Source organism: Phocoena sinus, chromosome 20, assembly GCF_008692025.1.
Source record: "Phocoena sinus isolate mPhoSin1 chromosome 20, mPhoSin1.pri, whole genome shotgun sequence".
Taxonomy (NCBI): Eukaryota; Metazoa; Chordata; class Mammalia; order Artiodactyla; family Phocoenidae; genus Phocoena; species Phocoena sinus.
In genome coordinates, this window is record NC_045782.1 from 33,961,185 (window position 1) to 33,973,053 (window position 11,869).

The 11,869-nt window shown below is 58.1% G+C and overlaps 1 protein-coding gene across 1 annotated transcript; it reads right to left on the minus strand.

The window, feature by feature from the left end:
* Positions 1 to 4,847: 4,847 nt before the first annotated feature.
* On the minus strand, positions 4,848 to 9,871 carry WFIKKN2 (WAP, follistatin/kazal, immunoglobulin, kunitz and netrin domain containing 2). Its single transcript, XM_032616877.1, has 2 exons — positions 9,183 to 9,871; positions 4,848 to 6,603 (listed from the first exon to the last, which is right to left on the minus strand). The coding sequence occupies exons 1-2, from the start codon at positions 9,384 to 9,386 to the stop codon at positions 5,083 to 5,085; spliced, it is 1,725 nt and encodes a 574-aa protein (XP_032472768.1). The 5' UTR covers positions 9,387 to 9,871; the 3' UTR covers positions 4,848 to 5,082.
* Between the last annotated feature and the right edge of the window lie 1,998 nt (positions 9,872 to 11,869).

Sequence of the window (11,869 nt, forward strand, 5' to 3'; positions counted from 1 at the left end):
AAAAGGACAAGAGACACACCCAAGTACCTCACCTCACCCCAACAGACGTGCTGGAAAGAGGCCCTACCTCTGGGAGGGTCCAGTCCAGGAAGCATTGGAGATGCAGCCTATTCTCTCTCCCCTTGTCTGGGTGTCCAGGGTGTTGCTGGAGACCTGGATGTCAGAGTTTCACGTCCTGGGGTAAGCTGGGGTGGGACACAGAGACTCCAGCCCAACCCCGAAATAGGAGCCAGAGAGGCGGGAAGGAGAGGGTGGTGGACTGCCCACCTGCCTGCCCTACCCGCTCCCTCAGGGCAGTGCTAGCTAGGGGGTTAGGCTTCCTTCCTCCTGACAGCTTGAGTGTCACTTGACCTCAGGGCACATTCCAGAATGAGGCCACAGCCAAGAATAGGACCCAGGAACCCTATCCTCCATCCTGCCTATATTAATCACACACTCCCAGAGCAGGAGGGAGACTTCAGACTCCTTGGGGAGGTGGAAGGAGAAGGAGAGAGTATCAGGAAGTGGAGCTGGGCAAAAGGAAGGAAGACCCCAAAGGAGCCCTTCACAGCCCTGTGGTCTCCAGTGCAACGCGCGACCCTTGGTCCCGGGACCATTTGTTCATCCAGCGAATCCCCCTGGATCTCTGCAAGCTGGGCCCACAGGCCTCCCAGAGCCCTAAGCAGTGGCTCTGGCCGGGTATCAGTGCAAGTGCAGAGGGAGATGGAGACTTGGAGAAGAGTGTGTGGCCTGGGCACAGCGGAGGCTCCCCAAGGAGCTGAGTCTTGACGGATGAGCAGGCTCAGGCGTCTAGGCCATGACGGCTCACGTGTGTGCTAGAAATACCGTGTGACACGTCACCTCATAGGCATGGGGCGGCGTGCGTGTGGCTGACGGGAGACAGGCTCTTTGGAGACATTTGGGGTCCTGATGGGATTCCACACTGCCCAGCCCAGAGCCGCGCGCGCGCGCGTGTGTGTGCGTGTGTGTGTGTGTGTGTGTGTGTGTGTGTGTGTGTGTGTGTGTGGCATGCTGGGAGAAATAGCATAGCGTGAGCATTAAGACCCTAGAAGTCAGACTGCTTAGGTTCAAATCTCGGCTCTGCCACTTAGCGGCTGGGTGATCTTGGACAAGCTTCTCATCTCCTCTAGCCTCAGTTTTCCCACCTACACAAGAGCATTCTGTCTCCCACAGGCGTGACGGAGATGACAAGAGCTGACATCTGCCCTGCAGTAGGCGCCCACTCAACGTTGATGCTATAGCAGGATGGTGGGACACAGGGCGGAGTCCTCAGGAAATCGCCATGTAGCTGTATTTATTCGCCCCCTTCACTCATGAGGTTCCGCCCCCGGTCCCCGCTCTCTGGCCGCACTGTCCAGGGGTGACATCAGAGTATGGGGCAGTGTGTCGTTGGAGGCTGGAGGGGCTGGGGGACTCAGAGGGTGGAAAAAGCCAAGCCGTCCTGCCCCTGTCTTGTCCTCCTCCAAGCGGAGGCCTCAGAGCTGGTCTGGAGACAGTCGGTGCCAGAACGAGCCTATGAAGGCAGACAGAGAGCTGGGGTAGAGGTGGAGAGAGGGAGACAACAGACACGAGCAGGGGAGGAGCGAGCCAGGAAAGCAGGTGAGTCTGACCTCGACCGGAAGGAGGGCTCAATCCCCCTGTATCCTGGGGCCAAATCTCCCAGACTGGGTAGGCTGGGCCTCCCTAGGTCACCTGGCAACCAGGCCCTGGGAATTCAGTTCAGCCTGCACTCAGCACCTCCCAGAAGCCAGTTACTACGTAAGGCCTGGGTGACAGAGAGAGCCACAGACTTGGTTTCAAGGACAGAAAATAAACGCCATGGGGCAGGCCCACAACAATCATTGATACTATATCACCCTTTCCCCAAGTACCCATATTTTCCAAATCCCAAATCAACCTATGCGGGGTGGTCAGTTTGGGATGTATTCCGAGCAGCAGAATACAACATTTGAAGCTGCGTGGTCACTGAGCCTATGAAACCTGAGGTCTGGACGGAAGGGCGAGGGGAGGAGAGCAGTCCTGGGGGACTGCTCTCAGCCAGGGAGCTGCTGAGGGCGCAGAGGGGGCCCGGGGGCAGCCATCTGTGCCAGGTTCTGTTTCCTAGGCTTTTCAGTTTGACACAGTTAATAGGGTCGAGCACCCCAAGTCTCCATGAAGTGCTCTGTCTTACAGATGAGGAAACTGAGGCTCAGAGAGATGGCAGATATGTGTCAGAGCCCAAATCCAGCCCTAGGTGTGTCTGACTCCACAGGCTGGGCCTTCCCACCCTGCCGAGCTGGGGATGGAGTGTGACAGGGACCCCAAGTCTGCAGCTGTGTGTGGCCAGGGCCTGAGATCAGATCCCCTGAGCCTCACACCTCCGCCGAGTAGCCACAGGGCTCAGCCTCGCATCTATGCAAGTGGAGGGAAGAGGGGAGGTGACAGGTGCTGGCATGTGGGCTCTCAGGTGATGTGCTACTTACTGGGCACCTCAGCCTAGAAGCAGTGCAACAGTGTGTCCCCACTCTGAGGAAAGGTAAGGAATCACTCCCTGGTTCCTGGACCTGGGAGGGGCAGGGCCTGTGGCTGGTTGCTCACACCTTCTTGTTTAAGTTCTGTGTTCAGCATTTTCCCGGTGGTGACTCGAGAAGCTCCCACTCCTCTGGCCTCTCTTCTCTCTCAGGGAGGAGCTTGTCTTCTCCAACCTGGCCCCTCCTTATTGCAGGGAATTATCTCTAAGGAGGGAGCTGGGCCTGGATTCCTCCTTGGGGCTATGGCCCGGGAAGACCAGGGAAGTGGACAGGGGTCAGGTGTCCCTCGTGCTTAGCTGGCTCCCAGCCTAAGGAACAGACAAGCTGGGAGCATGCCCTGGCTGAACACAGCTCCGGGGAGGGGAGCGGCCAGGAGCCCCTGGCACCAAAGGTGCTGCTGCCTCAGCCTGGGAACCCAGCCACGCGCTCTGAGCACCCAGGGCTTTGGGACCAAGCCTCACCCAGAGGCCCCCTAGGGAGTAACAGCAGGACAGCAGCATGGCCCCCTGCCCACTCCTGTCTCTTCCACCTTCATGCCCCTGAACTGACCATCAGTGCTGGGGTCTGGAGTCTGCCCTGGCCCACCGTGCTGTTGTGATGGGGCAGGGGACCGAGATACGAGGCAGAACACCTGGGCCTACACCCTGTGCCTTCCTGCCCGTGTTCCTGGGTGAGTTACCTGGCCTCTCTGGCCTCGGCTCTCCTGCGTCTAATGTACAGAGCTGGGGTTGGCGCCACAGTAAGAAGTCCCTTTATCACCTAAACAGGATCCAGGTGGACAGACTAACCCCCCCACCCCCCAGCTCCCCCCTCAACCCGCCAACCACCAGGTCACCAAAGAAACAACACTACCCACCCCCCCGTCCCGCCCACATTAGCCCAAACGAACCACACAAGAAGGGCTGTTGATACTCGGAGCTTTTAATTGGTTTCTTTCCCCCTACCTTTGAGGAAGAAACAAAAATGCCCCACAAAGACCTTCTTCAGCTATGGAAGGGCATGGGCAGAATGAAGGGCTGAGGAGGGAATGGGGGTAGAGGAAGAGCTGACGGTGGGTTTCCCCAAAACTTCCTAGTGGTGTGGTGGCAGACCTGCACAGGAAGTCCAGAAACAGAAGTCACCGACAAGCTGCCGCACACCCAACCAGCCCTCCCAGGCCACACCTAGAGCCTCTCTCCGGGTCCCTGCGGCTCCCAAGGCCACCACCAGATGGGAGTATCGAGCAACATTCCTTTTCCTTCCCAGGCCTGCCTCCTCTTTTCCCTCCTCTCTTATTCCTTCACCAACCCCCTCCCCTGCCTGCTTTTCCTCTTCCTTTATTTCTCTTCCCACCAAAACAGATCCTGGGGCTTCTATCTGCTTTATTTCCAAGGAAGCCAGAGGCAGCTGAAAGCACGCTGTCTGTTAAAAATGGGATTTTTGACAGCGGGGAGAGCCATCCATTGGTCTGCTTCTGGGGGAGCCCTGGGGTCTGGACATTTGTGTTCATTTGCTATGAGCTGGGCAGTGACTAACATCTCTCTGCGGTCCTAGCACCTGGCACCCAGTAAGTATCCGGAAAATGTCCACTGAGTTGGATTGAACAGAACTGAATCAATAAATCAACAATCAATAAACCAATCAATAAAGCCAAGGGAGAAGAAACATGAGAAACATGTGTTCTTCACCACATGTGCTGTGGTGGCCTCAGAGACTGCCAGGCCAACTTCACCGAAGCACAGGCTGACCACCACCCAAAGGCACCCGCCCGGCAGCCTCCACTCAGGGCAAGCCTCCCGATTCTCACTTCCCACAATCCCCCCATGAAGTGGTTTCTGCTCATAGCGCTCTGGGGGGCTGTGGGAAATTTGTCCCATCAGTTCCCGGGCCCTCCTTTCCATCCCCACCTACTTCTTTTGCAAACCAATTCATTCTACTATTCCTGTGACCATCGTGCAGCCTCCATCTCTAGAATCCTGGCTGGGAGGTTGGCTAGGGGCAGGGAGGCTGGGAGAGCCAGGGGAGGGAGTGGCCAGCCAAGAGAAGCTAAGAAGGCCAGAGCAGACTGGTCGTTAGGAATAACATGCAGGTGTCTGTTGACTTCTCCTTTTGTCCCCCACAGCTAAAAAGACACCCCCTCTTTATTGAATTCAAAGAATAGAAGTTGGTCTAAGACCCTCGGGTGGCTTTTTTCTTTTCTTTTCTTTTTTTTAACATCTTTATTGGAGTATAATTGCTTTACAATGGTGTGTTAGTTTCTGCTGTGTAACAAAGTGAGTCAGCTATACATATATCCCGGTATCTCCTCCCTCTTGCGTGTCCCTCCCACCCTCCCTATCCCACCCCTCTAAGGTGGACACAAAGCACAGAGCTGATCTCTCTGTGCTATGCGGCTGCTTCCCACTAGCTGTCTGTTTGACACTTGGTAGTGTGTATACGTCCATGCGGTGGCTTTTTTCGGATGCGTTGATTGATATTCCCCTGCTGGCCTAAGACCATCTAATCTGACCTTGCCCAGTTTGCTGACTGAGGGGTGCTGGGGATGGGTCAATGGAGGAAGGTCAGGGACAGGGCTGGGGAGGGGCGGAGGGCCTCACTGCAAGCCTGGGAACTCCTTGAGGACGTCACAAGTTTTCTTGTGTGTGACCTCGCGCAGCTTCCGAACCCGCCGGGTGCTCGAGGCCCCCACGAAGCTGTCGGGCCGCAGCATGGCCATGCCGCCGTCCACCTCACCCATGATGATGAGCGGCGTCTCGCCCACCGTCACGTTGGGGCAGGGGCAGGTCCAGTCCACATGGAGCAGAGTGACCTCCAGCGGCTCCCGGCCCAGGAACTTGAGGCCCATCTTCTCATCCTTTAGGACCTCGTCCACAGTCACCAGGGCGCGACCTGAGTCGGGCTCCTCTGTCAGCTCAGAGATTCGGCCCAAGATGACAAAGTCGCTCCGACAGAAGCTGGTGACAAGCTTCTGCCTTGGCTTGCAGGCCCGGCAGCGCTGGTTCCCCCGAGGGAAGGGGCAGGACTCCTCGCAGGCCTCGCGGCTCTCAAAGTTGTTGCCGTTGCCCTCGCAGCCGCCATAGACAAAGGACTGGCACTGGCCCGTCTGGCTGTTGTAGGCCCAGCGGGGCTCGTAGGCCTTGCAGGGCCCCTGCAGCGGGGGGAGGCTGCACACGGCCAGCGGCCCGCTCACGCAGGCCAGCACGCAGGCCTCGTAGGTCTCAAAGTGGTTGCGGTTGCGGTGGCAGTGGCCGAAGGTGAAGGTCAGGCAGCTGTTGGCCTGGGCGTCGAAGTACCAGCGGGTCTGCTCCTCGCCGCAGTCCTCACTGTCAGGGGGCTTCAGGCACTCGGCTGCGGGGAAGGCTGTGCCGTTCGGGCTGCTCTCCTCGGTGGCCGAAGGCCGACCCCCCCGGACCACCGACAGCGGGAAGTCAGCACGCAGGACGCCGGCGGCGTTGCGGGCCGTGCAGGTGTAGATGCCAGCGTCCTGGGGCTGGGCGCTGTAGATGACCAGCTGGGCGATGTTGGTGACCGCCACGTTGCCGCGCACGTGGTTGGGCCTCATGACCACGTTCTCCCGATCCTCCAGCTGCTTCTCCCAGGTGATCTCGGGCCGGGGCCGGCCCACCACATCACAAAGGAAGCTCACTGTCTCACCCACAGTGACCGACTGGTGCGCGGGGTAGTTGAGCAGAGCTGGGGCCGCTGTGTCCAGCCCAGGGGTCTCTGGGGGGGCCGTGGTGGGGTGCACGGTGGTTTCGGGTGGTGGGGGGCTGGTGTTGGGCCAGGTGAAGTGATAGCGGCAGGTGACGACAGCCAGTGTGATGCCCTTGGAGCAGGCCTCGGCGTCCATGTAGCAGCGGTTATAGTAGGTGAGGCCGTCGGAGGCACAGGTGAAACTGGGCTCCTTCTCACAGCGGTCTCTGCACTTGCACACGGGCTGGCCGTCCCAGATGTCACATTCGGAGCCCTGCTGCAGACACATGAAATGGTCGCACGTGGCCTCCTTGGGCATGCCCACGGGGCCCTTCTTCCCCTTCACGTCCATGTAGCGGGCCGCCACACAGCTCTTGGTCCCACACACGTTGGGGCAGCACTTCTCATAGGTCTCACACTCCTGGGGAGAGCCAGATGGAGAGGTCTGAGCAAGGAGGAGAAGGAAGAGAACACAGGCTTCCCCCCACCCTCCCCCATGGTCTCCAGGGAAGGGAACTAATAGGTGCTCACCTACCATGAGAAAACCATTTCGATAATACTAATAGCTAATGTATTCACCCACTATTTGCCCAGCCTTCTTCTAAGAACATTTATATCTGTCAGCTTATCTAATGCTCATCACAATGGGTACAGCCATCATTCTCACTTCACAGGTAATGATCACTGAGGCACAGAGAGACTAGGTAACTTGCCCAAGGTCACACAGCTAGCAGTGTGGGAAGAGGAAGGTCACATACTGTAAGAGGGAAAGTCTTCCTACTACCATGAGATGAGATGAGGATGCAGAAACTAAGGGAGGAGCCGCTCAAGTCCACAGAGCTGGGAAGTGGTGGGAAAGGGCTTCAAGCTCCAGGTGGATGGGACTCTGATGAGGTATTTTTCTTCTACATCATATCGTTACCGCCACGAGGTGTCGACTGGAACAAATGAGCCTGCCTTTTTTTGTCTCTTCCAATGGGGATGCCCTGGCCAAATGCTAAGAAGGAAAAGTCGGACACCACTGGGACAGCTATTCAAGGCTGTCCACATACAGATTAGGAACGGCAGCTCTGATGCTGGCTCATGTTCATCCAAAGCCTAGAGGAAGGGCAGGCAGGACAGCCCCAGGACACCAGGTCTGGCCACTGTGGGCTGTGCCAGTTCCAACCTGTGGGACATCGCACAGGGAAATCCACGGGGAAAAAAAGTCCCTTTGTGTGGCAAAGGTCAGCAAGGCCATCAGCGAGGACTTGCCAGGCTGTGTAATTCCCTCTGATTCTCTGTGGATCCACATACGGCATTAGTTTAATTCCTCAAAATTAGCAACACGCTCTGGGGCCGACACAAACAAGGATTTCACGTGGTGTTTTCGCTGGGATGTGGGCAATGCCCCTAATCCTGAGCCCTGCTCGTGGCTCTGGGAGCTGCTCACCACCGGGGCTGGCCTCGTGCGGCTCCAACTTTCCCTTCAGCCCCTGCGACATTCCACATCAACTAAGGGCTACGTGGAGCCTGCCTGCCCGACTTGTTTACTGTTTTCCCCTCTCGGCTCAGAATGGGGACTTTGTTTTGCAGCCCTTGCTTGGCATAGGCTTCTAGGCCACACCAGGGAGGCTCTGGGACAGGGATGGACAGATCTCAGAGCTGGGGTCTGCAGGAGAGGGACCCAGTGAGAGGGTGAGAGGAAGAGGGGGCTGAGTAGCAGAGAACCTGCTCCTTGCCGGAGGGCCCTTCAATTCCTTAAAGGCTCTGGCCCCGGAAGCTCCTTCAGGACTCAGAGGTCCAGGAAAGCCTGGGTCCCTGGGGACCAGGGGAAGGTATTTCTGGGCACAGAAAACCTGGAGGGAATTTTTAGAACAGTTTTTGCTTAAGGGCTCAGAACATACCCATAGGCTGTCCATATCCCCAGCCCCATGGAGGTGCCTTCTCCCCAAGACACACAGAATCAGCCAGAGTCTCACCGTCTCCGAGCCACACCTGATTTATCAGGCCAGCCTGTGCCAGTGAAACAGCCTTGCCCGCAAATGTGGCCAACAAACAGCACGACCTCAGCCGGATGGGGACGCTCTGCCACCCCTCCCTAGTCCTTACCTTCCTCTCCCTCGGCTCCGCCACTGCTCCTGCCAGTGAGAGGCCTGGATTGTCCCGTGGGCACTGTGAGGGACAGGCCGCTCTCCCCAGGGCCAGCCTATGCTCTCGTAGGTTACATGCATTCGGCAGAGGGAGCCTCATGGTCTCCCATGGTCCCTGGTGATGACCAACCCAGCCCGAGCCCCAGGAGCTGCCAGACTGGCAGGACGTACCTCTGCCCAGGCAGGTGTCAGGTACCAACAGGCGCTTCACCCCATGGGGAAGTGACAGGAACAGCCCTTGGGCTCAGGAGCTGGGGGGGAATTGCCCTAGAACCAGGCCTGCCCTGAGTGCTGGGAGGCGCGAGGGATTTGGCAAGTTGAAACCTAGTCTACGTGCCCCCCTACGGACACCCAGAGAGTCTGTTCAGATCCACTCCTGCCCACCCTCCCCATCAGCCTGCTCTGATCTCAGGGTCAGGGTCCAAACCCCCGGGGACGTGGCCCAGAGGCCGGATGAAGCCTCAGCTCTGTGGTCAGATGGCTGCGGGGTGCAGGCCCACCCTCCCCTCCCTGGCCATGGAGTCTTGCTCTGCCTATTGCAGGATCCTGAGTTCCACTCTCACCTGTCGACAGGCCGCGGGTGGGTCACGCCAGTCTCTCTGATGTGCCTGGCATAGTGCTGGCTCAGAGCAGCCCTCAGCAGACATGAGACCAGGAATCCGAAGATTCCCAGCCCCTGAGAAACTCTGACATCACGCCCACCTCTTCTTCCAGGCCTCGAAGTTAGACAGACATCACACCCTGTTTATCTCCATGTGGCCCGGGACTGGGCTCCTTCACGTTCCAAGTCGTTCCCACCACCCAGCTCCCACTCTCCCTCACTAACAAGACCACGTGGCCTGTCTCAGGCTTCCGGATTCACACTCACCTGGTCCGTCTCACACTCCCGCTTGCAGGTGCTCTGGGCATCCACCCAGAGGTTGGGGTTCATGTCGTTGGGGCAGATGCCAGCATGAGAGTATCGGATGGGCGGCAGTGCCAGGCCTCGCGGGGGCGCCCCCAGCAGCAGCAGCAGCAGCGCTGCCATCTGTCCCCAGCAGGACCGGGAACAGCAGCACCCCGGGGCCCGCATGGTGGGGTCTGCGGCGCCCAGAGACCTCCCCTGAGACGGCGCCAGGGCTGGGGCCCCCAGGGCCTTGTGCTCTTCGGGGGGCTGCAGACACCTGCCCTGCCCACCCCAGCGGGCCTCCTCGCCGCTGCTAGGGCTGCAGCTGCCGAGGCTGCCTCCACCAGGTCCGTGGAGCCCGCCGGGCTGTGCAGCCTCAGATGAAGGGGGCTCCCTCTCCAGAGTGTGGAGGGAGAGGAGCTGCACAGGGGCCAGAGCCTGGATTTATGTCCTGGGCGCGCCACCCGACTGGGAGCAAGCTAACCTGACGCCTGTCACAGGCAGGCTGCCGGCTCCTCTGTCCTGGGGCTGATCACAGACTTGTTGCCGAAGAGGAAAAAAAAGCTGGAAGCAGTTTAGGCGGCGTATCTGGCACGGTGGGACACCTGCTTGTTTTTGACTCCAGGAGGCCTTTAACCCCTTCAGGGGCCAGAAATGGCATGTGCTTTGGGGGAGCTGGCTCCGGGACACGCAAGCTCACTGTACTGCACGAAGAGGCTTGCTTCCCTTCCCCCCACCTCTCGGCCGGGCCCCCTCCTCCCCTTGGCCACCTCCGAAGAACACACACTCGCTTGTTACAAGGAGGGACCTGCAGCCGCAGGGTTAGCATCGCCGGCCCGATAGTGCATCTGAGAGCAAATGACGTGGAAAAACAACAAGTTCACGGCCATTCCAGGGCGGGCCTGAGCAGCCTGTGTGCTGTGTAAGCTGACTCCCACCCCAGCACCAGGTCCCAGGGTGGGGGGCGCGCGGACAGCTCCCTATCTCTCTGTCCTGGCAGTTTGCATCTCAAGTTCCAACTTCGGGGAATTTTCCCCAAATCATTCCAGAGACACATACCAGATATGCTCCGGCTCCCCCGGCTCGGGGACGAATCACATTCCTACTGCTCGACGACACACTCGCGGCTCCAAGAGAACCTATGTGGTCACAGTGTCTTGGGACAGCGCTGGGCAGCCCAGCCGCCTCGCCAACGACCATGAAGTCTGCACTCAGGGAGTGCCAGTCAGCTCTCGTCCCCCTGATTTACTTTACGAAGGAGAAGGTCACCCCCGGTGAGCAGCGGTAGGACCACTAATTGTTGATATTTACTGGGGCCTTAATGTGTGCCAGGCTGTGTGTATTGTCTCATTTAATCCTCACAACAAACTGTACCTCCATTTTAGATTTGAGGAAAAGACACACAGAGAGGGTAAGCCACTTGCCCCATGTCACACAGCTACGTGACCCCACCATTAATGCAGGGACACCAGCTTGCGGGGCCTTTGGAGAGCACCCCTCCCCACCCAGCTGGCAAAACTGCTGTCAATGTGCGGCCCCAACTCTGGTCTTTACAGGCTGGACAAGAAGTTTGTGAAACATCAAGGGCTATATCTGTGGAGGGGACAGGAAAAGAGCCAGAGCCTGCCATGGAATGGGGAAGAGAGAGATACCTTTTCAAGACCAACTGCAAAGGATGTGGGGAGCAGGAACCGAGCTGCTATGTCCCAGGGGCAGTCGATGGGGTGGGGCCCCAGTTATTTCACAGATGGGGAAACTGAGTGCCGAGCCCTGACCTACTCTCCCCCTCCGGCTAGACCTCACCCTCCAGTTGGCCTGTGAAAGGGCAGCGACCCTCTTGCCACCCTGCAGACTTTGCTTCTTCCTCGTGGGCGGCGTGTTGCCTCCTCCCTGCCTGAGCCAATTCCTTCCCGTCGTGTGGGTCATTCTGCAAGATCTGTCTTTTCTGCTTATGTCAAAGAGTTAATGAAGGGTGTCAGATCCTAATCCCCTAAATTATTGGAATAAACTTCCCTCCGAGGCCGGTCCCAGTAATGAAGCCAGACAGCGGGCGGCGCCGGCTGCTTTGAATTCCCTGTAATTTCATAAACCCGTGTTCCAGCTGCCCAAAGTCGGGCCTCTGCACAGCACTTGATGAACGTGGTTTGTGCAGCCTCCTTGGATATCACAAAGGGAAATGGACAGTGACACATTTCTGAGCAGGACTTAGAAAAATTGTCATAGCACCATTACATGAGACAGATATCCGGGGAGAGGAGGCTGATTTCTGGGGAGTCACTTGAGACCATTAGGAAGCGGGGGAGCAGGGAGGGGTAGAGACCAGAGGTGGTGGTGTGGGGGGGGGGTCGGAAAAGCAGGGAACCTTGTCCATCCTACCCGATCCTCCGCCCAGTTTGATCCTGTCGAGAGCCATGGGCCTCTCCCTGCCCGGGCCCCACTCCTGGCCATTCTGCTCTGAGAACTCTCAAAACAGCACTGGGGAAGAAGGGGCCCTAGAACACTCAGCTCTCCCTCTCAGCCCTTCCAAGTCTCCCACCAAAACACAGCTCAGAATAATAAATAACATCTGATCAGGGCTTGGCGCCTACACAGCGCTTTCACCTACATCGTCGCACTGACCCTCACGCCAGCTCCGGAGGGAGAGAGAGGAAACCGAGTCACAGAGAGGT

What these genes read in the sequence shown, in the direction of transcription:
- WFIKKN2 (XM_032616877.1), bottom strand. Translation starts at nt 9,386, where the DNA reads ATGCGGGCCCCGGGGTGCTGCTGTTCCCGGTCCTGCTGGGGACAGATG. An exon ending in GGGAGTGTGAGACGGACCAG is followed by an intron (nt 6,604 to 9,182) that starts GTGAGTGTGAAT and finishes GGCTCTCCCCAG; the next exon opens with GAGTGTGAGACCTATGAGAA.